We start from the raw sequence: 25,411 nt of genomic DNA on the forward strand, positions 1-25,411 counted from the left end.
TCTTGTCAACCCAAGGAGACCACTCACCTCCCTCAAGCCACAATCCTCCTCTCATCCCTCTTTACTCTCAACTGTTGACACTTCTGTACTGCAACCCAGCTGCCCCATTCTTCTCAACCTTAGTTAATCTTAGCCTAACCGAGTGAGAAGCAGGGTGACCTGCCTCTGCCACTGTCCCTTATGGAAGGCCTCAGGTCCTTCCCTCTTCCAAACCAGGTAGAGCCTGGAACCCCAGGCCTGAATGACAGCAGAGGAAAAGCTCCCTCCCTACCAGGCATGATCCTGCTTTGAACCCAGAGCCCAGCACATACTCCTGTACAGTGAGAAAATCTCAACCACCTTCCTGAACATTGTCCAGCAAAGATATCTGAAACCGAGCACACCTGAGCCTGAAATCTGATTTTACCCTCTAAACTTTCTCTCGCTGCCTGTTCCACTCAGGAAATGGTAAATCCACCCTTCCATTTTCTGCAGGGCAAAAGCCTGGAGACATCTGTTATTCCTCTCTTTGAACCATACCCTACATCAGTAAGTCCTTCAGATCCTGCTTTTGAAATGTATCTGCAATATGACCACTTCTCCCACCCTCCATGGTTACCATACTGGTCCAGCCACTATGATCTTTCATCCAAATTCTGGAAATATCTTCCTAACTGAACTTCCTATCTCCATCCTTGCCTCTCACAGTCTCTTCTCCTCACTGCAACCAGAGTAGCCCCTTAAAACTAGACATTAGATGATATCACCTCTTTCTGCTCAACACCCGCCTGTAAATTCCCAACCTCCTTGTTCATACATAAGAAATAAGTCTTTTACTCTATTCTTAGCCAAACGAGGAGGACAGAGGGAACCTGGGTCTACTACAGCTTATCTTCTACAGTTTAGCCATTGCTGTGGGGACCAGTGGACGTGACAGTATTTTAGACAGTGTTCTGATGGCTTCTTGCTCTAGAAAGAATCAAATGGCCAGATCTGGAATGGTAAATCTGAATAAAAACACAGGTAGGAAGGTGACTCACACATCCTTCAGCCAAATGGGATGTGACAGAGAATAGGCCATGCGTCAGTTTGCTCTGAAGACCACATGCCATCTCTGGGCTGAGTGAATTCTCAGTGCTGCATCTCTCAAAAGTTGGTTTAGTTGGAGAATAAGTTTTTAAAAGAAATTTTCCACAAGGTGGTAAATCTTCACAATTTTCACTTAGCTGCATAGACGGCTTGAGGCAACAGAGGGAGGTTCCACCAGGACTCCTATCCCCTGCGGTTAATCATGGAAGCTGGCTGGGGATCACAGATGTGTATCTCAGACCTATATCAAAGGCATGGGCCTTTAGCAAGTCACTTACCTCTCTGAAGCCTTAAGTTCTCCTTAGACAAAGAAAAAGGAAAGAAAACATTTAGATGAGCCTGCAGAACACCTATGGGTTGTTAAAGCTCTGAAGTTCTGATTCTTCAAGGAATTTTATCCCATCTGTAAATTAGTCTCCAGTGCCATACCTACCCTGATCCCCTAAGAGAGAGTTGGCAAAAGGCAAGACCAAACCCTTTGCTGTGGAACTTTATTTGAACTTGGAGATAGTCACAGGATGTAGGGCCGGAGCACATCTGCCCACATTTGCTTGTTCTGCCACCCGTCGATGGAGGGGCAGAAGCAGCAGGGGTGAGGCAGGCAGCCTCCCATCTGCCTGGAACATGTAAGGCAAAAAGGACTCCATACTAAGTCTCTCTCCCACCCTTTGTCATCCCAAAGAACCTGAGAACAGAACAATTCTGGCCTGACTGTCCCAGTCTGCTGGTTCTCTGTCCAGGTCTCTGGATGTAGCTGCAGTGGGTGCCTCTGCAGGTGCTTCCCCCCACTGTTGCAGCTGCTGCTGATTCTCATCAGAAGATTTTGATCCCTGCACTCTGACGAGGAAGAACCCAAGCAGATGGATGTAGTGAGGAAAATAGTGCAGTTTTATTATAGGAAAGGGGGAAGGGGACCTAACAGATGGGGTCTCTGCCAAGTGGAATGGAGGCACTGCATGCAGGGAAGAAAGGGAGAATTTTTTATTGTAGGTCATTTTTTATGTCATCCTTAACTTGGAGGTGGGTAGAAAACTCCCTGACTCCAGTGGCCTTTGTCCTGGGGAAGGGTCTGGGACAAACCTATGGTAATTCTCAGGTACTCTAAGTCCATGTGGGAGGAAATTTCCACTCTAATTTAATGAAGGATTTGCAATTGAAATGGCGCTCTCTGGGATCATCAGGAGGGTTGGGTAAGGGAGGGGTGACTGAGGTGCTCTAAATCAGGCTATACAGTTTTTTTTTTAAAGCCAGAACTTTCCCTAAGTCTAGTCTGCCTCAGCCAGTCCCCTTTACTGAAATTGCATTGCATTAGAGAAAGGATTCAAGCCACGTACATAATTGTTCATCTTCTAGTCACCCCATTTAAAAAATAACAAAAAGATGAAAACAATCTTACTGCTTTTATTCAACCCAGCATAGGCAAAGAATTTTTGTTTCAGAACATAATCAGTATAAAATATTATTGATGAAATACATTTTTTTACATCCCCAGTCTTGGAAATCTAGAACATATATTACACTAGCAGCACATCCCACTTTGTACCCGGAACAACAGCCCCATGTGGCTGGTGGCTACCGTGTTAAATAGTGCCACTCAAGAAAATGCAGGAAAGTCCATAGGTAACTGAAGTTGTAATTCTGCCAGTATCAACATCAATAGCTTAAATTTTATTATATTCTCATGTAGGGTTCTTTGTTATTTTGGTGTTGTTTTTTGGGACCATTCTGGGGCTTGAACTCAGGGCCTTGCATTTGCTAGGCTCTACAACTTGAGTCACATCTCCAGCTCTTATCTAGTCTCCTGTAGACATACTATTTTTGAAAAGCTGAAGTTATGTTGCTTACATAACTTTCCATCCTCTTGTTTTGTGCGTCTCCCTAAATCATCAAGTTATTCACAACCATCATTCTCATGATAAGATCACTTGAGTGCATCATAATCTTCTTAACCAGCGCCCAAATGGTGGACAGTTTTTCAATGTTACATGTAATGCAGAAATGAATATTTTTGTATAGCTTGTGCTCTTGAGGCCTGGTTGTAAGTCTACTTTAGCCATTTTTAATAAAACAATTTTTAATACCATCAATCAACCAATTTCAACAAGTGATTTCTGACTACGAGTTGAGAGCTTGTTGTGTACCTTTGATGCCTGGCTCTATGACCTATGGCAAATCACTTCCCTTTCCACACCAAAGTTCTATATTTATAACTTGGTCATATTAGGTAATTTTTAAGGGTCTCTCCGGCTCCAACCTTCAGTAATGTTTTCCACTTGCCTCACATCTTATCAGTTAACCCATCAAGCTAGTCACTGTCATTCATTATAAGCAAGTCAAGTCAAAGCTACCACTCACATTTTAAAATTTGTCCCCCAAATGGATAGGGGTATCCACTGAAGAAGGAGATTAGGTTCAAAATTTAATATTGAAGTCCAAAACCAAAAATAAGAAAATGAGGTATATGAAAGAATGGGGCTGGCACAGAGGAGGTGCTTGATGAATATTTGCTTCATTTGAATCTGAAGAGCCCTGGGGCTCCCATTTCTGAAAGGCTGCAGGAGTTCACAGCACAGCACTGGAATTGCATGAGCCCTGCCCTGCACACTGGGTGCTATGGGAAGACAAAGACTCAGCAGCTTCCCCTAAAGGGCTGACAATCTAGAGGGGGAGATCTGAACTCCTGCACACAAAACAAGCACGCCTCAGGCTGTGTCTTCACTGGAAAACCAGATGGAGAACAGAACAATTATCTGAGCAAATCAGGCAAGCCTGCTGTTGAGGAAAAAGCTTAGGGAAGTTTGTTCTACTATTTCCTTTGAGAACCTAGGAGTTAAGGCAGCCTGGTGAAGCAAAGCCTCTAGAAAGTCCAGAGCTCTAGTCTGTGTTGTGATCACAGGCAGAGCACAGAGCAGCCTTTGATCTCAGTATCGTCATCAGTAAAATGGAGCTAAAGTAGTGCTAGCCACCTACCGGACTGAGTTGTGAGGCAGAAGCAGCCTTCACATCTGGGAAAAGCAGTTAGGAAATGGGGCATTCTAACCAGAAATTTGCCTCCTAAGAATCTACTCTCAAAGGGAATGTCTAGTTAATCAGAAGTAATGTTTTATTGAACTTTATATTTGTAAGACAATTTTATTGGCATTTGTTTATTTTTCAAAACCCCATGTTACCATTTGCTCCTCTGACATTTAAGGTTAATAAGATTGAGCCACTGAGGCTTGTTGAAGTGTGAACTTGATGGACTTCACACTGCTTGTGAGGGCCAGTACAGGCTCTCTGGCTCCCTAGTTCTGTCTTTCCCCTACACTGGGTTGCTTTCCTATTTTAATCTGTATATCTCCAAAGCATTAATATTTTTCACATAAATATCAATAATGTCTGTTATGTACATTTCCTTTTGACCAAGAACACTAAAGTAGAAGCTTTGGGGGAGGGGGACGCCTGACATGCAGGGACAGCAGGTTCACTTTCTCTGTCCCCATCTGATTCACATTTTATGCCAGACAGCAGGAAATATTGAAGTTGACAAATAGGATATTTACAACTACAACAGATACTTGGCAGTTAGTTTTTAACAATTGTTGCAAATGTGATTTATTTGCTATTATAAAATGGCATTACTGTGTGAATATGACTCCTGAAATTAGCTTCAGTTTAGCAAGGGGCCTTGACAGCTTGACCCCTTAATGTCCTTCTAATGACGCCATTTACATTCAATGCTCACTCAAGTCACTCACTGCTAGATTTGTTTGAGAGGAGTCCACTCTAGGGCAGATGTGTTATGTATTTTAACATACAGAGTTGGTGAGAGGGGCACTTGCAGGCCTTCTAAGTGGAAAAATGTTTAATCAAGGCTTCATGAGAATGGGTTAGTTTCCAACTTCCTACAGTGAAAATGCATTACTGCTAATTACAGCAGACTCCAGAAATACAATACTTCATGTTTTCTCCACAAGACATTTCCATAGTGTGGATTATATTAAACAAGAACGTGTTCTGATCCTCTGCAACTTTAGCTTTTAATTTGACTAGAGAATTGATATAGGATCAGTGCCATCCTCTCCAGTAGGAACCGGGGAGGCGGGTGGACTTGGAGCCAGGCAGAACTGGATTCAAATTCCAGCTCCACTACTTCCTAACTGTGTGGACTTGTATATCACCCTGAACCTCTTTCCTCTTCTGTACCATGGGCTGAGGTCTCTGAGGTTATTATCAAGATCGGAGATGTTTGGAAGCACCTAGCACACAGTAGGTACTTGGCACATGGGAGCCAGGCATGTTTTGCTGCTTGTTCAGGATGCAGCCCTGATTGCACTAGGCAAACATAGTCTAACATTTCTGCTTCTGTCATACTTTATTCAGGCCCATGGTTAGATTACATATTATACCATACTGCCATTGAGTATGTATCTGCCTTCACTTTCTTGATGGCCTTTTTACCTTTGACTCTCCAGTGACCAGCCCAGTGATATGCCTTGAGAAGGGTTCTGGGGACTGCTTCTTGACCCAGTATGGGGGTGGAAAATGACAAGGGCAATTAAAGGTGATCTGCCATAGGAGAAGGAAGAGGTTGACCTACATGACCTACTTTTGTCATTGCAGTTTAACACACAGTAGCTGCTCAGTAAGTATTTGCCAAAGAAATTAATGCACATTGCTCAGTTATCTGACCATAATATATAACTAACATGTCTGTTTTCCAAAGCATTTTAGTTTTTACAGTATCATAATATTCTAATAAGCCTGGGACAGGGTATTATCATTGTTGACAGTTGAGGATACTGTGACACTGTGGGGTGGTCAAGTGATGTTCCTGCATGTTTATAGGAAAATGGAGGCAGAGTTGAGATTTACAGGCCACCAATGAGTTCCTAAGCATCATGTTGCGATTCCCAAAGACCAATACTGCTTTTTCCAAAGCAAGGAAAGCTACCCTTTTCTCAAATCTACTCACTCTTTTCATCTCATATTCACTCACTGTTTACCCCTCTTCCTTCCCCTACTTAAGTTCAGCACCTCTGAAGCTTCTATCCAGTCTCACTTTCCCAGTAGAAAACTGTACTGACCACCCTGAAATGGCATACTGTGAGCAGAAAAATCAAAATCAACATGAACCTGTCAGGAGTAGGCATCTCTGTTAGATCATCTTGGCCAGGTATTTTCAGTTCTTTAACTTCCCCTATAACCTTAGATCTTCTGATAACCAGAAGATTATCTACCCTCAGCTAAAGATTCTACCCTCAGCTTAATGATGTAGAAACAGAACAGAAGCAGAGACATCTACTCTATGAACCCCTGGCCACTGGTTTAGTTTAGTCTATTGTGGTTCCATCTGGTTAGGAGGCACAGAAGGTGGTGACTCTTTCCTCTCCTGTTTCCTGATCTCACCCTCACTTCTCCGGCTACTGTTTTAAACAGGTATGGGCAACAGGCCTCAGCCTTGCCTATAGTGACCAGCTGGCCCTGACTCAGCTCACCCTATACCTGACAAATGGCCATCTGGACTGCAGTTTGAGCACCCTGGAAGTGCCCCGCTTTGCTCCAAAGAAAGAAAGGAAAATGAGTCACCTTACCTCTCTGTCCACGCCGGTAAGCAACAGATACTTCCCTATCATTCTCCACTAAGCAGCACTCAGCCGCAGGTCTGAGCTGTGCCTGTGGGCCAGGCTCTCTGAGCAGACAAAGAACCAGGCAAGTCACTGAACCACATAGAAAAGGTTTCAAAGTGGTGAAAACCAGGGTCAGAGGAAAGAGGCAGGGTATCCAGGAAGAGGAAGCAGTACATGAAAGCATAGAAGATGGTGGGATAACTGTATGGGTGCCTTGCCCCCAGTTCTCTGCTCATTTCCCCAGGCAAGTACCTCTCTACCCACTACTTCATTGACCAGCTATTCCTGACAAACTCCATTATTTTATAGCTCTGAGCTCTTTTTGAGCTTCAGACTGATTCCTAGACCCAATAGTCTACAGAACTTCTCTGCTTAGAGTCCTCAAGCTGAGCTATTCAATCTGCATTGCCATCTCTCCCTGTGCTTCTCCTTGGGGAATCAGGCCAGAAGCTGATAAGACACACTGTAGCCCCACACCCAGTCAGCAAGCAGGCCATCTGATTCTAGCTGACCCCTCTCCTTCCATGAAGACTCTGCTTTCACCTTCTCACACTAGTTTTATCATAGCTCCTCAGTAAGACGCCCTGCCTCAGCCAACACTGCAGTCAGGACCACAAGGCAAAAAGCAAATCTAAGCAAGCTACTCCTCTACATGGGACTTTTAAAAAATGACTCCTGTGACCTTCAGGAAAATCCCAACTTCCCAGCTTGGCGGGTCAAAGAGGCCTCTAGTGATCTGTCTCTTTCTGCAACCACAGCCTCCCTTCTTGTCACTATCCCCATTGCTAGGATGCCTGAGACCAGAGACCTGCAACTGGTTGAACCTTATCAACTTGAGCACCAGGCTTAATAAAGGGAAGGTCTCCATGGGAAGACTAGGTGCTTGTTGGAGCAAGCTAAGTCAGTGATGGAGATCAATGGCAAAGGTCAAGACCAGATGACCCTTACTGCAAAAGTCCCAGTTGGGCTCTCTGGCCACAACTGCCCTAATAGCTGCAAAACGTTTCTTCTGCCTTCTGCAACAAGGGGCTTCTGTGCCCTTTTTGCCAACAAGCTCCACTTGAAATTTAAATATATTAGAAATAAAAGAGGAATTCTAGTAGTTAAGAGGACCCCACGCTGGTGCCCCAGAGATAACATTTTCAGCATCTCTTGCCTCTCAGCTGAGCTCCTTAAGGTCTAGGAGATGCCTCTGGACTTAAAGGATCCTGTTTGACTCTGCCCAGGACCTCCACAATCACCCTAGAGAGGGTGCCTGGTGCCTTGGGGCTCATACAGCTGTTTCTGTCACCTCCTTCTCAATCCAGGTATCCTGTGAGGTAGCAGTCAGGACCTTGCCCACAGAATTTCCTTGATCTCTGACTGTTGAGAAACAGAGTTGTTCTGGGGAGGAGAAACAGAACTATTTTAACTAGGCCCCAGGACTTTACTGAGAATCTCACAGATCCACCCCATCTGTGACCTCCATCTTCACCAAAAGGACCTGTGGGATCCTAGGTTCAGTGCTGGAGGGAGACACAGCAGTGAAGCTTGAGGCCTTCTGGCTACTGAACCGAGCTCCATGCTGTTGCCTAAAGGAAGTTGGTGGATGGTTTTTAGTCCTGTGACTAAGGACAGGTAATGCATTTTCAGAAAGACAATTCAAACCTACATTAATAATAGTATTTGGGCCAAGTTATTCTCTTGGGATACTTTAAATTGTCTCTTGAAATTATTGATAGCTATAGTGAAAATCTCTATACTACCAAAAGCAATCCCCATCAAAATTCCAATGGCATTATTTGCCAAGGTAGAAAAGTCAATCCTAAAGTTCATATGGGAACACAAAAGATCTCAAATAGCCGAAGCAGTCCTCAGTCAAAGGAACAACACTGGAGATACCACAATACCTCACTTCAAACTATGCCACAGAACTGTAGTAATAAAAACAACATGGTACTGGAACAAAAACAGGTATGAAGATCAATGGAATAGAACAGAAGACCCAGACACAAACCCACACAGCTTCAGCCATTTGATTTTCAACAAAGGAGCCCAAAATATGTGTTGGAAGGAAGATAGTCTGTTTAACAAATGGTGCTGGGAAAACTGGATATCTACCTATAGAAGATTAAAACTAGATCCCAGTCTCTCACCTTGTATTAGTATCAATTCAAAGTGGATCAAAGACCTTAATATAAGATCTTAAACTGTGAAATTTCTCCAAGAAAGAATAGGATAATGCTCTAGAACTTCTAGACAGAGGTAATAACTATGACTAGAACTCCGATAGCTCAGCGGTTAACAGAAAGAATTGACAAATGGGACTGCATCAAACTAAAACTCTTCTGCATGGGAAAGGAAATAGTCACTAGACTGAAAATACAGAATGGGAAAAATCTTTGCCAGCTATATATCTGTCAGTGGATTAGTAACCAGAGTATACAAGGAGCTCAAAAAACTAACCCTGCAAAGAATCAACATCCCACTGAATAAATGAGCAAATGAACTGAACAGACAGTTCCCAAAGAAATGCAAATGTCTAACAAATACATGAAAATGCATGTATGAAATGGCCAAGAAGGAAATGCAAATCAAAACGACACTGAGATTTCATCTCATGCCAGTCAGAATGGCTATCATCAATAACACAACAACAAATGCTGGCAAGGATGGGGCTGGGGAAGGGGCCCTCATATACTGTTTTGTTTGTTTATTTGTTTTCAGAGCTGGGTATCAAACTCAAGGACTCATACATGCTAGGGAAGTGCTGAACCACAAAGCTATACCCCAACCCAATAATGTCCTTTTATGTTGGAATGGGATTTGAACTCAGGGCCTCACACCTGCTAGGCAGGTGTTCTGTCACTTGAGCCACTCCGCCAGCCCTACTCAGGTACTGTTAGTGAGAATATAAATTAGTGCAACTGCTATGGGAAGTAGTATGGAGGTTCCTCAAAAAACTAAAAACAGACCTACTATAAGACCGAGGGATACCACTCCTGGGTACATACCTAAAGGAATGTAAGCCAGGATATAATAGAGCCACTTGCATACCCGTGTTTATTGTAGTACTATTCACAATATCCAAGCTTTAGAAACAGCCCAGTTGCCCTACAACTTATGAATGGATTAAGAAAATATGTATATATATAACAGAGTATTATTCAGTCATAAAGAAGAATGAAATTATGTTGTTTGCAGGTAAATGGATGGAACTGGAGAATATCATTTTAAACAAAGTAGGGGGAGGAGGGGAGGAGCCTCTCCCAATCAGGAGTTGTCTCCTCCCCCTTGGGGGAGTCCCCCTCCCCTCCCCAAACTGGATCTTTCGGGGGACACAGGGCTCTGTCTGTCTGCTGGAGGTCTGGGAGGAGGGGCTCTACCCCATTCCACTGTCTAGGCACATGGAAGTTGTAGGCAGAGGGCTTCCCCTCTCCAGGAAGGCTGAGAGCCTAGGATCCTCTTTGTTCCCTGGAACATACCCCACTGTATACTCACACTCAACATTACAAATGAAAAGACTGAACCAGTGCCCTGACCACAAAGGACCTGCTGTGTACCACCCCCATTCCGCAAGCTTCCTGGGAACCCTTGGTGAAGGGAGTAGAGAGGGAGCCTGCATCCACTGGACACCTGGACACCTGGACACCAGGCTCTTGCTTCCTTTGCATACAATGATCAAACAAAACTTGAGCTCGTGTTTACGCATCAGAGTAAAAATTCTAATTGCTACTTTACAAAAAGATAATCTTGGTGAAAGAACATAACAGAAGCTATTAAATCATGAAGGAAAAAATAAAATAAAGTAAACCAAGCTCAGAAGGTCAAAGGTCACATTTTCCCTCATATGTGGAAGCTAGACCTATAAGATAAATGTAATATATATATATATATATATATATATATACATACATATGTATATATATGATCTTACATACATACAGAGACAGAGAAAGACAGAGTGAGAGAGAAAGAGAAATGTGGGTCTGTCTGAGGGGACTACAGGGAGGCAGGAGAGGGAAAAAGAATGATAGAGTGAAAATTACTGAAACACATTGCATCTGTGAATGAAGACAATATATCATGATGCACTGTGAGCTACTGACTAATAAGGGAGCATGGTGCTAGAGAAACAGTAATACAGGGGGTTAATCTGGTTGGAGCTCAATATATACATGCCTGAAATACTAAGATGAAACCCCCTCAAACAATCAATACACACTTTTAAAGAAATGAAGGATGGGAAAGTAAAACAGGCCCTGTCCGGGGGGTACAAGTGGGAGGGGGATAGGCAAAGGAAAAAGGGTGAATATGGTGGATGTATTTTGTATTGGTGTATGAAAATAGAACAATAAACCCTAAGGAGAAGGGGAAGGGGGAGGAGGGAGAGTGATGGAGGGGTGAATCTAATTAAAGTACATTGTAAGCACATATGTAAATGTCACAATGTATCCCCCCACAACTATTATATGCTAATAAAAAATTTTTTTAAGAAATTATGGATAACTGTTGTAGACATGATATGATATTACGGTTAACAATTTAGAGGTAAATGCTGAAAACCTTACAGCTAAGGTGACATAATACCTGGGATTTATTTTTAAAATAATCCAGGGGGATAGAGGTGAGAATGAATGACTAGGAATGTTGTTGAGACATTAGACATGTATTGGCAATTGCTGAAGCTGAGTAATGGGTGCAGGGTGTTTACTGTTCTATTCTCTTTACCTTAACTTTGTGTATGTTTGAACATTTCATAAGAAATATGTGTTTGTTTTTTCAATTAAAAGTAAAAGGAAGCTAGAAGCCTTCCAGAGACAATCTACTGCATTTAGATAGGTAGCTTCAGAAGGCCATAAGCAGGACTTGGACTGTGAGAATTAGATCCTCTTCCATTTCCCCACCTTGCCTGGAGGGTCCATCCTAGCTACAGGCCGCATATGCGCGCTCTCCTGTGATCAAGGGTGTTAAACGCTCTTAAGAACCGCATACACAAGGGAAGCGCTACAGTCTCTCTAGAATCGTTGAAGAAAAGCTACACGGACTTTCTGATGTGGGATAAATTCAAAGGGCTTTTGGTTTTAGAGGTGCTTCTGTGTGCACAAACCCTTGTGCACATCTGCACGCGTGGCCAGCTCTTCTGAAAAGAAACTGTACAGATGCATAGACAGCTAACTGACAATGAAACTGAAGCCTCTCGAACAAGGGTGAGCAGACTGTGATGCTGTCAGTCTTATGATCAGTCAGTTGACAGTCCCCTTTAAAGATGGAAGGAGGAAATGCACCCCTGAAACCACGATGACAATGACAGCACATTCTGACCTAGAGCCTCTGAAATACTTCTACTTTGGGCCTGTTCTTTAATAATATGCTACAAAGGGGAAAACAAAACACAAAGTTCCAGACTCTCAGAAGAGCTCAGAAATCAGGCACCTGTGGCTCACGCCTGTAATCCTAGCTACTCAGAAGGTAGAGATCAGGAGGATTGAGGTTCAAAGCCAGCCCCAGTGAACAGTTCATGAGACCCTATCTCGAAAAACCCATCACAAAAAAGTACTGGTGGAGTGGCTCAAGGTGTAGGCCCTGAGTTCAAACTCCAGTACCGCAAAAAAAAAAAAAAAAAAAGAATGGCTCAGAGTTGTCTCCTGTGGGAAACAGGTGGCAGAACTGTTTAGACCTGGTTAGACCAGGTGAACAGGCTTCTGGTTCAGTTTTCTCCACAAATAATCACTCGAAGAAACTGCAGGATGCATGTTTTAGAAATATAAAAGGAATTATCTTTTTAATTTTTTAACTTTTAATTAATGTTCTAGCCAGAACTGAAATAAATCATCACCCTTTTCTATCAATTTTCACTTTCCCCCTCTCTTCCTGGACCTTCCAAACAGCAGTTGGTGAGTGGCCTAAAGGGAACATCCTTGCTAACATCTTAAAACAACCCAAGTCATTTATACACACTTTAACAGCACGTGATCTGTAATGAATGATTAAGTAAAACCTTTTGTGTTAAATTATGATGTTAATAATGATTCTGTCTCCTGTAATTTATGAATTCTCAAATGCTTCGGGTTTGATTTTGATAGAATGCAACAACAGAGCTTATGTGATGACTTTATTTTTAGAACTCCTTTTTTTGAAGGCACACATTTCCCCACTACTGCTGCTACTGTAATTATGTACAAAACCAATCACTCATTAGAGTTAGGATACATTATCTTCTAGACAGATGAGGCTAAATAAGCAACACATTAATAATTCAGAGAGCAGTTCATTATGCATGTGGATGCCTGCTTCGTAACTGAAATAAGAACCTCATCAGCCTCTGCCAACCCTTAAACAATAGTTCTGTGTTATTGCAACCACATTCCAGTTTACGCTTGTTAAACTGCTACTTGGATTATTTTATCAAACGTTCATTTATTTGTGGTCCCTTACTGCCGAGAACAGATTTTGGAAGCTCCTTTTTTAAGTTAATGATTTGAGCAATGGGTGTTATTAATTCTCAGAATATTATAAACATGATTAATTTTCAGGCAGAGATTTATTACATAAGGATTTCAACTATGTCAACTGAAATGCATCACTGTCAAAACAAGTATCATGGCGAAAATAGAATATGCTCCACACTTCAAGTGCCGGTGCTCAGAACGAAATCAATTTAAATTGTGACTGAAGCAAAATTATATTCTCCAGTGAAAAGGAGTATTTCAAGCTTCTTTTATTTAGCTGGAAGCATTCTTGTTAGATTGTGATTTAGAAAGGTAGTTTAATAAGACTAGACTCCTACTGATAATGTTTTGTCTTTTATTTCTTCCTGTTTCAGTAGAAAAGGCTAACTTCTGAAATTCCCACACATTCCAGATGTGTGGCCAGTGGGAATTTGGGAGTCAGGGATCACTTGTTCTGATCTTCTTTCTGGCCTCAGTTTCCTTGTTGGTAAAATAAAGGATGGCAAAGCCTCCTGAGTGATTTCATTTTTATGGAGCTGGTGGAATGGGCTTTCTGTACCAAGCCTGGTCGGGCAGCCTCATGTACCACCAACGCCTGAATGCATCGCTCCTTACTACAGCCTTCCCTAAAAAAGCCTTTTGTTGTTTCTTGTTGCAGAAACTTTTAGGAGTGATATTATTATGACAAGTCATATCCTAAAATTTCATCAGTCATCATCTTAGCTACATCAGTTAGTAATGTCAGCAAGAATCAACTAGAAGAAAATCCAAAGGCATTTATTCAACATCTATTTGTGCCAGACCCTCAAGTGAAGCACAGAGGATCTCAACACACATGTAGGCAGCAAAAAACTCTGCCATGGAAATTAACATGATAATAACATCAGATTGTATTGAGCCTCACTTTGCTTAATATATTAGGCAGGTGCTGTTATGATGTTCATCTTTTGGATAAGAAGATTCAGGTTAAGAGAGGCCAAGCAGCACATGACTCTAATCGCAGCTACTCAGGAGGCAGAGGCAACAGAAGGCCAGCCCAGGCAAAGTTAGCAAGACCCTCTGTCAAAACAACAAAAATGGTGCTGGGTGCATAGCTCAAGTGGTAGAGCCCTTGCCTAGCAGCCAAGAGTGTAGGTTCAATTCCCATTACCAAAAAAAGAAAAAAAAAAAAAGGTAAGCAAAACAAGGTCAATCAGCAAGCAAATAGTGAAGCCAAGATTTAAAATTGAAAGCGTGTGTGTTTAACCTGCCTTGCACTGACTGAGAGTCAAGAATCAGACCCCAGGGGAGCTTGAGCTCATCCCCCAGGAAGTTTCTGATTGGTGCTATAAAGAAAACACTTCCCCAAAGAGGAATGCCTCCCTGTGTGAGGCATATTTCCATCAACTGCTGGCTTATCTGCTCTGAGCTCAGCCGAGTTCAGGAGCACTGGATGGGTTGGATGGTCGTTTTAAAGAGTACATGGCACAGGTTTCCTAGATAGCATAGATTCCAAATAAATATCAAAGAGTATGGAAAAGATCATATCGCTTAGGCCATGAATCATATTTGTCTAAAAATAAAGTTTGTACACTAAACTGTGCATGAAATATACATTTTTAGCTCTTCAAAATCAAATTTAATGGTATTATTTAAGTTTTTGAGGTACATGACATATTACTTTGCCAAAAGAAAACAGTCCTTTTGATGGATCATCAACCCTTCCCATTGGCCAGGTCCCACCACACCCAACAAAGAAAGCCACCCACCCCTCCCTTTGGAGAGCTTTCTGTACAGTTCTTGAAGAACCTTCTCTTTTCTTCTTCTTCTTTTTTTTTCTTTTATTATTCATACGTGCATACAAGGCTTGGGTCATTTCTCCCCCCTGCCCCCACCCCCTCTTTTCTTCTTAACAGCAGCATATCCCATTGCACGCATGTGCCGTAATTTGTGTTTATCTTTTCCTCTGTTGTAGGATTTGGGGTTGCTTCCATTTTTCATATTACAAACAGTACTGTAGGGCTGGTGAAGTGGCTCAAGGGGTAAAGTGCCTGCCTAGCAAGCATGAGGCCTTGAGTTCAAATCCCAGTGCTGCCAAAACAAAACAAACAAAAAAACCAGTACTACAGTAAATAACTTTGTGTATACATACATCACTGTGTGCACATTTCAGGTTTATCCAAAGGTGGAACTGGATGAAAGGACTGGCCATTTTTAACTTCAATAGACATTTATAAATTGTGATTTCTTTTTTAATCCTTGTGCAGCACCAAAAGAGAATAGATTCTATAAAATAATCTTTTAATAATGGTATTTTCCATTTGTACAATGACTTATATTTTAAATTTACATGAGCTTATATTATCCCCATGATAACCCTAAGACATAAACAAGACAAGGATTTTTATACCCATTTAACAGAATTGGAAACTGAGGCCAAGCAAAGTTGTTAGCTATCCAAATTCATAAAGTTAGTAAGTAGCAAAGCCTAGGTCTTCTGATTCAAGTCCCTTTTTTGATGAAAAGGCTTATTGATTCATTGGTCAGTTTTTATGTTAAATAATTGACCTTGTGTGTGAAATTTGCAAAGTAACAGCAATAAAAATAGTAACTACCATTTATCAGGCTCCGGACATGGTGGTAGGTGCTTATTTAGCCAATTGAGGTCAAAGAGGTTAAGTGATTTTCAAGATCACATAGGCAGTGGCCCAGCCAGGTTTTGAACCTCAGCCTTCCTGATTCCGTATAACCTTTCCACTACAGAGTACTGTAGCATCCTCATCACTAGCACTGCCAGGCAATAACGGTCTGGCCTGAGATAGTGATGGTAACAGACAAGAATCAGTGGCTGAGAGAAATGCCGAATATCCTGACTCTGCTTTCAGATTTTTTATGAATTACAGGCTCAGTTCTGGGAAGAGAGGGAAGCACAGTCTGTGTCCACAGAGAGGAAGAAACCTCAGGTGGCCTGTCCTTCTGATTTCCAGGAGTCACATACTACTGGAAGCAAGCCCTTCTGCCGCGCTTTGTGACCAAGATCCACAGTGCTGAGAAGGATCCTGCCTGCCTCTCTTGCTGAATGAGACCCGATTTTGGTTTTGCTTGTTTCTGTACAATGGCAGCATCAGACAAGTTTAGTAGACAAAAATCACCTTGGAATTATCTTGTGAATTCATGCAATTACCATGTAATTAGACGGTTGGTAACCACACGGAATTCCAGAGTGTTTACAGTTTAGTCCACGGCCCATGCTTCTGGGCCTTCATTGTGAAGGGAGAAGCATGGCGCAGCCTGGCATGACATGCGGGCAGAGCTGGTGGCCATGCTCCCAGACAGACTAGCGAGCTGAGCCAAAGCTTCTCTTAACTGGCTTTTTTTGTTGCCCACCAATAATTCTTGCTTGGTATACCAGGGTTACTTTGTCCTCCAGGGGACAAAGCCTGGAGTGACTGCCCTGAGTTGTCATTCTCTGGGGATGGTCTGACTCTACACTGTGTGCTGCAAATCACCTGCTTATCCCACAAAGCACATATTGACTGGCAGTCCCTTGAGTTACATGTTTTTGAAGAGTCTCTTATGTCTGAAGAAAGTGTTCTCCACCTAATCTATTTAATGTTTTCATGCTTTCTCTCGCTCAGTAAACACTGAAAAGGCCTGTTCTGTGCTAGCATCATGCCCGGGTTCCTGGAGATCCAGAAACCAAGCAGATCCTGACTCCAGAAAATTCCCAGTGATTGAAGGAGACAGCCAGGGAAACACTCATTCATCATGAGTGAAAACAATTTAGAGTTGTGAAGCAGAGGAAGATCAAGTAGGTTTGCTTCTCTTAAAAAAATCCCAGCCTGATACAGTTGCTCACTTCTATAATCCCATCTATTCCAGAGGCAGAGATCAGGAGGATCATGGTTCAAGACCAGCCCAGGCAAGAAAGTTAGTGAGACCTCCATCTCAACAAAAAAGCCAGGCATAGTGGTACGCTTCTATAATCCTAGATACATGGGAAGTGTAAATAGGAGGATCATGATCCAGGTCGGCCCTGTTAAAAATGCAAGACCCTACCTGAAAAATAACTAAAGCACAAAAGGCTAGGGCATGGCTCAAGTGGAAGAGCGCTGGCCTAGTAAATGCAAGACCCTGAGTTCAAACCCCAGTAATAAAAAAAAAGGAAAAAAGAAAAAAATCCCAGAGGGGAGAAAAAGGGAAAGATTGATGAATGGTTACTAAGTTACAGTTACACAGCAGCAAGAGGCTCTGTGGTAATGGTGCTTGTTATGATGAGAATAGACAATTATGTTCTGTATCTCAAAAAGCCAGAAGAAAGGATTTTGAAAGGTTTTTCACCACAAAGAAATAATAAATGTTTGAGGAGATAACTACTTTTAACCTGGTTTACACATTATGCAATGTATGTGTGTCAAGCATTACACAGTACCCCATTAATACATACAGATTCTATGTCTTTGTGAGTCAGTTAAAAATAAAATCCTAATGACTAAAACTGGGGCAATACTAACAGAGGTGCTCAGCTCAAGATGTGTCGGCCTGTGGGTGGCTAATGTCTCCATAGATAGGGACCCTAGCTACGTGTGTGAAGGAGCAGCCTTAACAGAGGTACTGGCAGTGGGACCCTGGGATGCAGCATAAGATGTAAATGTTGAAGGAAAAGGCACCGTGCGTGCATGTGTGTGCACGGGCGCACATGGAGGAGGAAGGATGTCTGTTCTCTGCTGGGCACTCAGTCAGCCCCAGTCCCCTGCCCGACCTCAGAGACACAGTCTGAAGTCTGACTACAGATGAGGTCAGGTTACCAGGATTCCCCACAGCCAGCTGTGGACAAGCAGCACCTCCTCTGACTCCTCCTGCTTTCTCCTGTTCCAAGTCACTGTGCAAAGGACAGCCGCCTGCTTGCCTGGAACCTGAAATCCCCTAAAGTTCTCAGCCTAGGCCAGGAACCTTCATCTTCTGTTTCCTCAAGTTTGCCGAGGCCCTTCATGCAGCGATTCAGATTTCCAGTTACTCCAGGAGAAACAGGTGGTCATCAAAGGCAAAGATCACACATCACAAATGGCATGCTGCCACACTGCCAGGATCCCATACTTTATGCACAATAAATTTTAAGTATTTTTAAGAAATGTATAAGTAAAATTTCTTGGGCCTACTTAAGTCATCTCTTCGGGACAGCTACCACTGATAGGTATCCAGGATAGAGAACAGCTGCTTCCCAAACAAAGAAGGCAGTGTCCAAATTCTAAAGCTGGCCACTTCAAGGATGTGGGACTTTAGTGACTTACTTACTTTCAAAAAGTAGATTATGTGAGCTGGCGGAGTGGTTCAAGTGGTAGAGTGTCTGCCAAGCAAGCATGAGGCCCTGAATTCAAACCCCAGTACTGCCAAAAAAAAAAAAAGTGTTTTATGGGAAGGGGGGTGTCTCATTAGCATCACCAACAATAAATCAAATTGCTATCATTTGTGTCACTGTTACTATAACAACATACTTGAGATAATTAACTTACATCCTCACAGTTCTGGAGGGTCCAGTCTGTGATCAGATGACCCATTACTTTGGGCCTCTGGAAGGGATGGTGATGGTAATAATAGGGAGCCCACAGCACAGCCAAGCTACTTACATCATTACCAGGAAGCAAGTCAAGAGAGGAAGAGGAGGCGATCAGAGGCCCAGTTCCCTTCTAGAGAGTGCAGCAAATGACCTAAGGACCTCCCATAAGGCCCCACCTCCTAAAGGTTCCACCACCTCCTAATAGCACTATCCTGGGGACCAAGCCTTCAACAAAAGAACCTCTTGGAAACATTCAAATCTAAACTGCAACAGCATAGCCCCTGATGTGAAGTGATGAGAATGATGGTTTACTAATGTGGTCTTCCTCTTGAAGACCTTGCTCCAAGTCCAATCCTGAGAAAAATTCAGACAACCCAAATCAAAGGACTTTTTACAGAATACTTGGCCAGTACTCCTCAAAACTGTCAAGATCATCAAAAACAAGGGACCCTTAGAAACTGTCACAGTCCTGAGGAAACTAAGGAGTTAAAATGACTAAATATGGTACCTTAGTTGGGCTCCTGGAACACAAAAAGGGAATTAGGGAAAACTGATGAAATCTAAATAAAGTATGTCCTTAAGTTAATAGTAATGTAACAGCTGTGACACATATTCCACAACAATGAAAGATGTTAGTCATCTGGGAGAGGGGGTGTAGGAACTCTCCGTATTTTCTCTACAATTTTTCTGCTAATCTGTAACTATCCTAAAGTAAAAATCATATTTAAATATATTTTAAAAACCTAACTTTCTGTTGTGGCCTTTTCCAGTCACTGGAAACCAGTCGCTATGCAGTGATGACCACCCAGCTGAAGCATAACAACCTCTCACTAGTTTTCTACTATGTCTTTCTCCAGATGTGTAAGGCCCATGGCATCGGCTATGACCTTGAGGTATGAATGATTACGGCTCACCAGGGCTGGACCAAATATAGGGTAATCTAGGTGGATAATAATTTGAAGATTAATTTGAGTATACTTCCAGGAAGTCTGAGTCTTCTTGGGGAAGAGCACAAAGGCAGCTCCACAGGAAAAAGCACTTAGTCTTTGGAAGTTCAGTTCCATCCTCAAAACTTGCCCACCACCTTGGTAGAGCTAAAGCCCTGCTGCTTGCCAGACTTAAGAAGTGTTTCATGGACCACCTCTTGATCCTGAAGCATTCCTTAAGCTTTTTTAGCCCACCCAAACCTGCACAATGAACATTGTATGGGTCTGCTCAGACTCCCAGAACTAATAGCACTGACTGAGTGGCTGAAACAGCAGAAATCTATTTTCTCACAGTTTCAGAGGTGGAAGTCCAAGATCAAGCCATTGGTAGGTTTGGTTCCTGGTAAGCACCCAGTTCCTGGCTTATAGACAGCCACCTTCTTGTTATGTCTTCACATCACACACACACACACACACCACACACACGTGAGAGACTGAGAGACAGAGAGACAGAGACAGAGAGATATGGATGATGTCTCTTCTGTAGGATTCAGTTCTAGAGGATAAGGATTATCCCTTATCCTCTAGAGGTTAAATGACCTCATTTAACCTTAATCACTCCCTTAAAGGCCCTGTCTTAAATTGTCACATAGGGGTTTAAGGCTTGAAAATATGAATTTTGGGGCTACACAGTTCTGTCCATAGCATTCTCCTACCTACATATAATAATTTCTTTCAGGGAGGAGTTCTGATAAAAATAGTGTCTCTGTTTTTGTCCCTGTGCAGCTGGTTCTTCCTACCATAGCTGCAAAATGCAATGAGTGTCCTTCCTAAACTAGAGCCTCTATTTTGTGCCTAGAGACTCAGGCTACTCTAGAGATAAAGTTCCTTGTTTTTCCACTTTAAAAGAGATTTTAAAATCTCTAACACTCAAGGCTGATATAAGACCCTTAGTGACTCTGTGCACACTTACTTGTCAAAGACCCAGTCTTACATCACATCAAACATATTAAAATAAATTCACCTCCCACTGGAAATATAATATGTATAATGACATAGTAATTGACTAGTCGCCTGTTGATTAAATGTTTTGATTTATAAGAATTCAATTCAATATCTATTAATTTTTAGCTTTCAAACTTGAGAACCAATACAACTTTCAGAACTCAAATACTTCTATAGGCTCTTGAAAAAGATTCAGAGCTTAAACATGGAACCAACTGTGAGCAGAGTGGCCTGAGTGATACCTGGCAATCCCTAGCAAGCTGCAGGGGACTGTCAGTTTGCATAAGACCCTTTGGTTAGACTGATTCATGCTTGTTGCAAATATATATAATTGAGCTCACATTGCCTTGCAAATTACATTAAAATTGATAAAACACAAAAAGAATGAAAAAGCAAGATTGAACTGATTCACCTGAAATTAATTGTTGCATCTGCTACACATGATCCCTTTGGAATTAAACAGTTTTTAGCCCCAAACTGATTAAACTGAAACACTCCCAATGTACCACAAGGTGGCTAACTCTAACTGTAGCTTTATCTAACTATATTTGTTTTATTTTCTTCTAAAATACCAAAACAGAACAAATTCTGTGAATAGGTGTATTTGACAGGAAAAGTCTCCTGCCCGAAGTAAATAAGCTCTATCACTTTCTGTTGCCTGAAATCATTCCTTGAGATTTAGTCTTGGGCTAACAGCTTTGTACTTGATTGAAGTTCTCGCACTCCTGATAAAGGTAAAGCGCCATGCTCGGTATGTTGTTTACACTTTTTTTCTCTGAGTTGGCCAGATCCATTGTTCAGAGCAGAGTTTACTCAGGAAAACAGTTCGCTGTGACCCAGGAGAAGCAGGTGGATGGCACAGAGGAAGGGGTTCCACTGAGGACCAGGGAGCTCACTGGGAGAGCTACAGAAAGGACAGAGAGGCCACACAGACACAGCCAGCACAGCTTTGTGGATTCAACTCCAGGTCACCTGTGAGAAGCAACTCATAAAGCCTGAAAGATAAACCAGGAGAGGAGAAATATGGACTGGGGAGAGTAGAATGAAGGAATAATATGAAGAAGAAAAGGATAAAAGGAGCAAAGAGAGAAGATACAACCCAGAGACTGAAAGAACCCATTTTTAAAAAGAAGAGGGGATAATCATAAAGAAAAGGAGCAAATAATAAACAGAAGGAGACAGAGAGAGAGAGAGAGAAAGAAGGAGGAGAAGAAAGTCATAAAATCTGAGATCAAATTTCCATTTGACTACATAGAAATTTTTTTATCAATATTGTTGCTTTATTTTTCCTGAGATGGGTTCTCATATTTTTAGACACTAGGGTCCAACCCTGGTCAGGACTGTTTTCTCTCTTAATTATCTTTTCTTGGGAATCAGTATTTACAGAGCATCTACTGTATACTGTATACTGTCTCATTTATTCTTCATGCCTATGCTGTAAGGAGATATGCTTTCTACCATATCACTGTGAGGACTTTCCCAAGGTCGCACAGCCAGGAATATGATGGAACTGATATCTGACCCCATAGCTGTCCACAAGGTCAAACATGATTCTCTCTCTTACATCAAGGCATCGTCTATGTGCCTCTGCCTCCTAAGGACTGTTTCCTGATCACTAAAATATGATTGCCAGCCCAATCCAAGAGTTCTGAGACCCATGTCATATGAACATGGCGTGTTCATTTCATCTCTGGATTATCTCTACCTTACAAAAGAGAGGAAATATGCTGAACAATCAGCTTCCCCAAAATTTCATTGCCTCTTGGGTTATACTGAGAATAAAAAGAAAATCATTTACCTAAATTACAGTATAATCTCTGCTGCCTGTTCTCACATTGGGTTGAATTTAAAGTGCGCTCTTTTCCCAGAAAAAGAAAGTAACATTAACAATACATCACTGTTGATGCTACCAAAGGAAGAATCCTCCAATGTCCTTATTTAACATTGTTTTTCTTCCCATGATTACTACAGAATTTCAAACAAATGTTTCTTGTCCAAAGTCTCTGGGAGAAAAGGAAGTCATATCATCCCTATGTGGCCTTATTTCTAACTTGATCAATATTAGAGGGAAGTGTTGCTGAGTTTGTAAGCAACTTGGTGGGTCTCATTCCTAGTACTTCCAGAGTGCTACAGAATCCCCCCCACTGGCTTCCTAATGAAATGAAGTTGTAATGAAAGCCATATGGAGAAAGGCTTCATGTTTACTGTCTGCAACCGTGTAGGGCAGGGCTGGTCTCACACATATGAAGGCAAAGCAATCATTTCCTCTGGCCAAGATGTTGCCATGGTGGGAAGCATTAGGGCTGCTCACAAATATTCTGCTTCTCCCCTGTCCAGGCACCTAATACAACCAGACTTTCTCAGCCCTCCCCCTAGAGTTAGACATGGCCATCTAACTTGTTTCGCTCAGTGAAATATGAGCAGAAGTGATATGTCCTTTCTATGCAGCAACTTTAAGGGCCACGGAAAAATCATGGAAGCTCACTGAAAGCCTGATCCCTGAAATTACCAAGAGTGATCAGAGACATGTACTAATCCATGTGGGAAGCAGAGCATGGGCAAGAATTACAGCATTTATTGTTATAAAGAGTCAATATTTTTTTTTAAATTACTGCAGCATAGCACAACCTACCTGGTTGGCATAGAAATCAAAGAAAGGATACTTCAAAACAAACACCTAAAATTTTGGTATTGGTAGTGGTCATCCAATGAGTGATAAGGAAGATATTAATGGAAGCGAGAGGCATTGCATTGTTGTTAAGCGGTGAGATGTTTGGCAAAACTGGCACCTGTGATAATTGGAGGGCAAGTAATTTACCTAATGTGCCTGTAGCTGTAGAGAACAATTGGAAATACAATGTGAATCACATGCTGAGCATTGTTGGCTGCATCTGGCAAAGTAAACCAAAATCATGAGCTTCTAAGTGAATCAGGTAGTGTGCAAGCAGAAATGAAAGGGAATAGAGAGATTCCAGAAATTTGGTGCTTTGCAAAGTTGGAAAAGCTAAAGTGATTTTTTTTTTTAAACCTCAAAAAGGAGGTATAAAAATCCGAAAGGCTTTTGCACAACAAAGCCAAGTAAAACTCAGCCTTGCAAACTAAATCATGACTGTAACCTACTAAAAACTCTGAATGGATTATGGTATCTCAAAGTAAGGATCCAACAAAGATTATGGCATCCAATAAACGTTTTCATTTAGAAAGAATAGCTCAGGAAACAGAGACAAAGGTGACAGCTCAGCTTCTGAAGGCTGATAGGCTTAAGATAACTGAAATTAAAAGAGAGGCCAAGCATAAGGCCCTATGTTCAAACCTCAGTATTGCCAAAGAGAGGGTGGGGGACACAGAGACAAGCAAAGAAATTTAAAAAAAAATCTAAATATATACAGAATATAACTCCACTTGCAGTTACTGGTACTTGTTGATTGAAATTTAAAAAAAAAAGTGGTTTTATTTTTTTGCAGTATTGGGGTTTGAACTCAGGGACTTATGCTTACTAGGCAGGTGCTCAACCACTTGAGCCACTCCACTAGCCCTCAAATAAAGTTTTTGAGAGAACTCAACAATCTAGAGAAATACCAGTTTGGATTAAAAGAGATTGTCCTTGTTCAAGACTAGAAACAACCCTTAGACCCTCAACCATCTATAGGAAGAAAATTGGTAAGTCTTAAGACTGATAAGGAAGATATGAACTCTAATGCCCACTTCAGACATTGCCAAGGATAACTATGGAAAAGAAATACTCAGAAGGCAGAGCTGAGGACCACAAAGAACAATGTCTGTGAGAGCCCCAGTCAGGCCTATTTAAAGAACAGTTCCCACCAAAGACTAGGAACCCCTGAAAGTCTGTCCACTGAGATTTCAGAATTGCTACAGACCCCTGTCTTCTGTCCTTTCTTTCCTCTTCCAAAAGAGAGCATTTATTCCAGTGACCCTGTCCCTGTTTCACCAGTGTTTTTGAGGGCTGGGCAAACAATTGTTTTTCTCTTTTTAGTTCGTATTTTTCCAGATCAGGAGAGCCAGGCCTGATCTAGAGATACCATGGGTCACCCATGATTACTTATAGCAATATTTGGAAGGATTTTATACCTTGTAAAATATTTTCATATATATTGTTTCATTCTTGCAATAACTTTTAAAGGAAAGTGTTATTGCTCTGATTTTATAGATGAGGAAGCAGAGTTTATACAGCAAAATATTATTCGTTATGATGCATTCTAACAATTAACCTGAAAAGAATTTCATACAAGAGTAAAAAATTAAATACAGTTGAAGAAAGAGAAAGAGCAGGGCTGAGTAAGATACTGCAATGAGGAATCTGACAGCCAGGAAGTAACACAGGAAGCATACTGTCTACATAGGTAGATTGGAGTTGCTTAGGGGAAAATGTTGCCTACAGTGAAGCTTACTGTGGTGAACTGCTTTAGTGCAGACTCTACCATCTCTCACACATAAATAAAGTGTTTAATTGTTTTATGGGATAGTAAAGTCAAACAATTTTGAGTACGTCTTTTACTTCTATTGCTCTCCCTGGAAAGAGTTATGAATGTCTTGTCAAGCCTAGAAGTTTCATCTGGCTATGGCAAGGTAGCTTATATGCAATCAACTCTGTCATCAAAACTGATTACAAAAGCTAGACCAATAAAGAGATAGATAGATAGGAGGGGGAAAGATAATTTTAAGTGTATGGGTATCATACCCCAGTTTTTTCCTTAAAGACATTCCCAAATTATGTTACAAAATATATTCAAACTGGACTGAGGAGAAAGAAAGAGACAGGAGTTCAGAACTGTCAAACTGTTTGAAACTTAAGAGCCAAAATCCTAGAAAATATCT

At 41.7% G+C, this 25,411-nt stretch overlaps 1 protein-coding gene and 1 long non-coding RNA gene across 11 annotated transcripts in view; one reads left to right on the top strand and one right to left on the bottom strand.

The window, feature by feature from the left end:
- Window positions 1–25,411, top strand: part of Iqch (IQ motif containing H) — a 246,002-nt gene that overhangs the window by 205,414 nt on the left and 15,177 nt on the right. For all 10 annotated transcript variants that reach the window (XM_074066284.1, XM_074066275.1, XM_074066274.1 and 7 more), the window contains 2 exons: window positions 6,487–6,657; window positions 19,415–19,537. In XM_074066284.1, coding sequence (XP_073922385.1) covers window positions 6,487–6,657; window positions 19,415–19,537 — 294 coding nt within the window. The remainder of the gene's footprint in view (window positions 1–6,486; window positions 6,658–19,414; window positions 19,538–25,411) is intronic.
- Window positions 1–25,411, bottom strand: part of LOC141420854 (uncharacterized) — a 91,244-nt gene that overhangs the window by 37,231 nt on the left and 28,602 nt on the right. The gene's annotated exons all lie outside the window — the stretch shown is intronic.

This window comes from Castor canadensis, chromosome 2 (assembly GCF_047511655.1).
Source record: "Castor canadensis chromosome 2, mCasCan1.hap1v2, whole genome shotgun sequence".
NCBI lineage: Eukaryota > Metazoa > Chordata > Mammalia > Rodentia > Castoridae > Castor > Castor canadensis.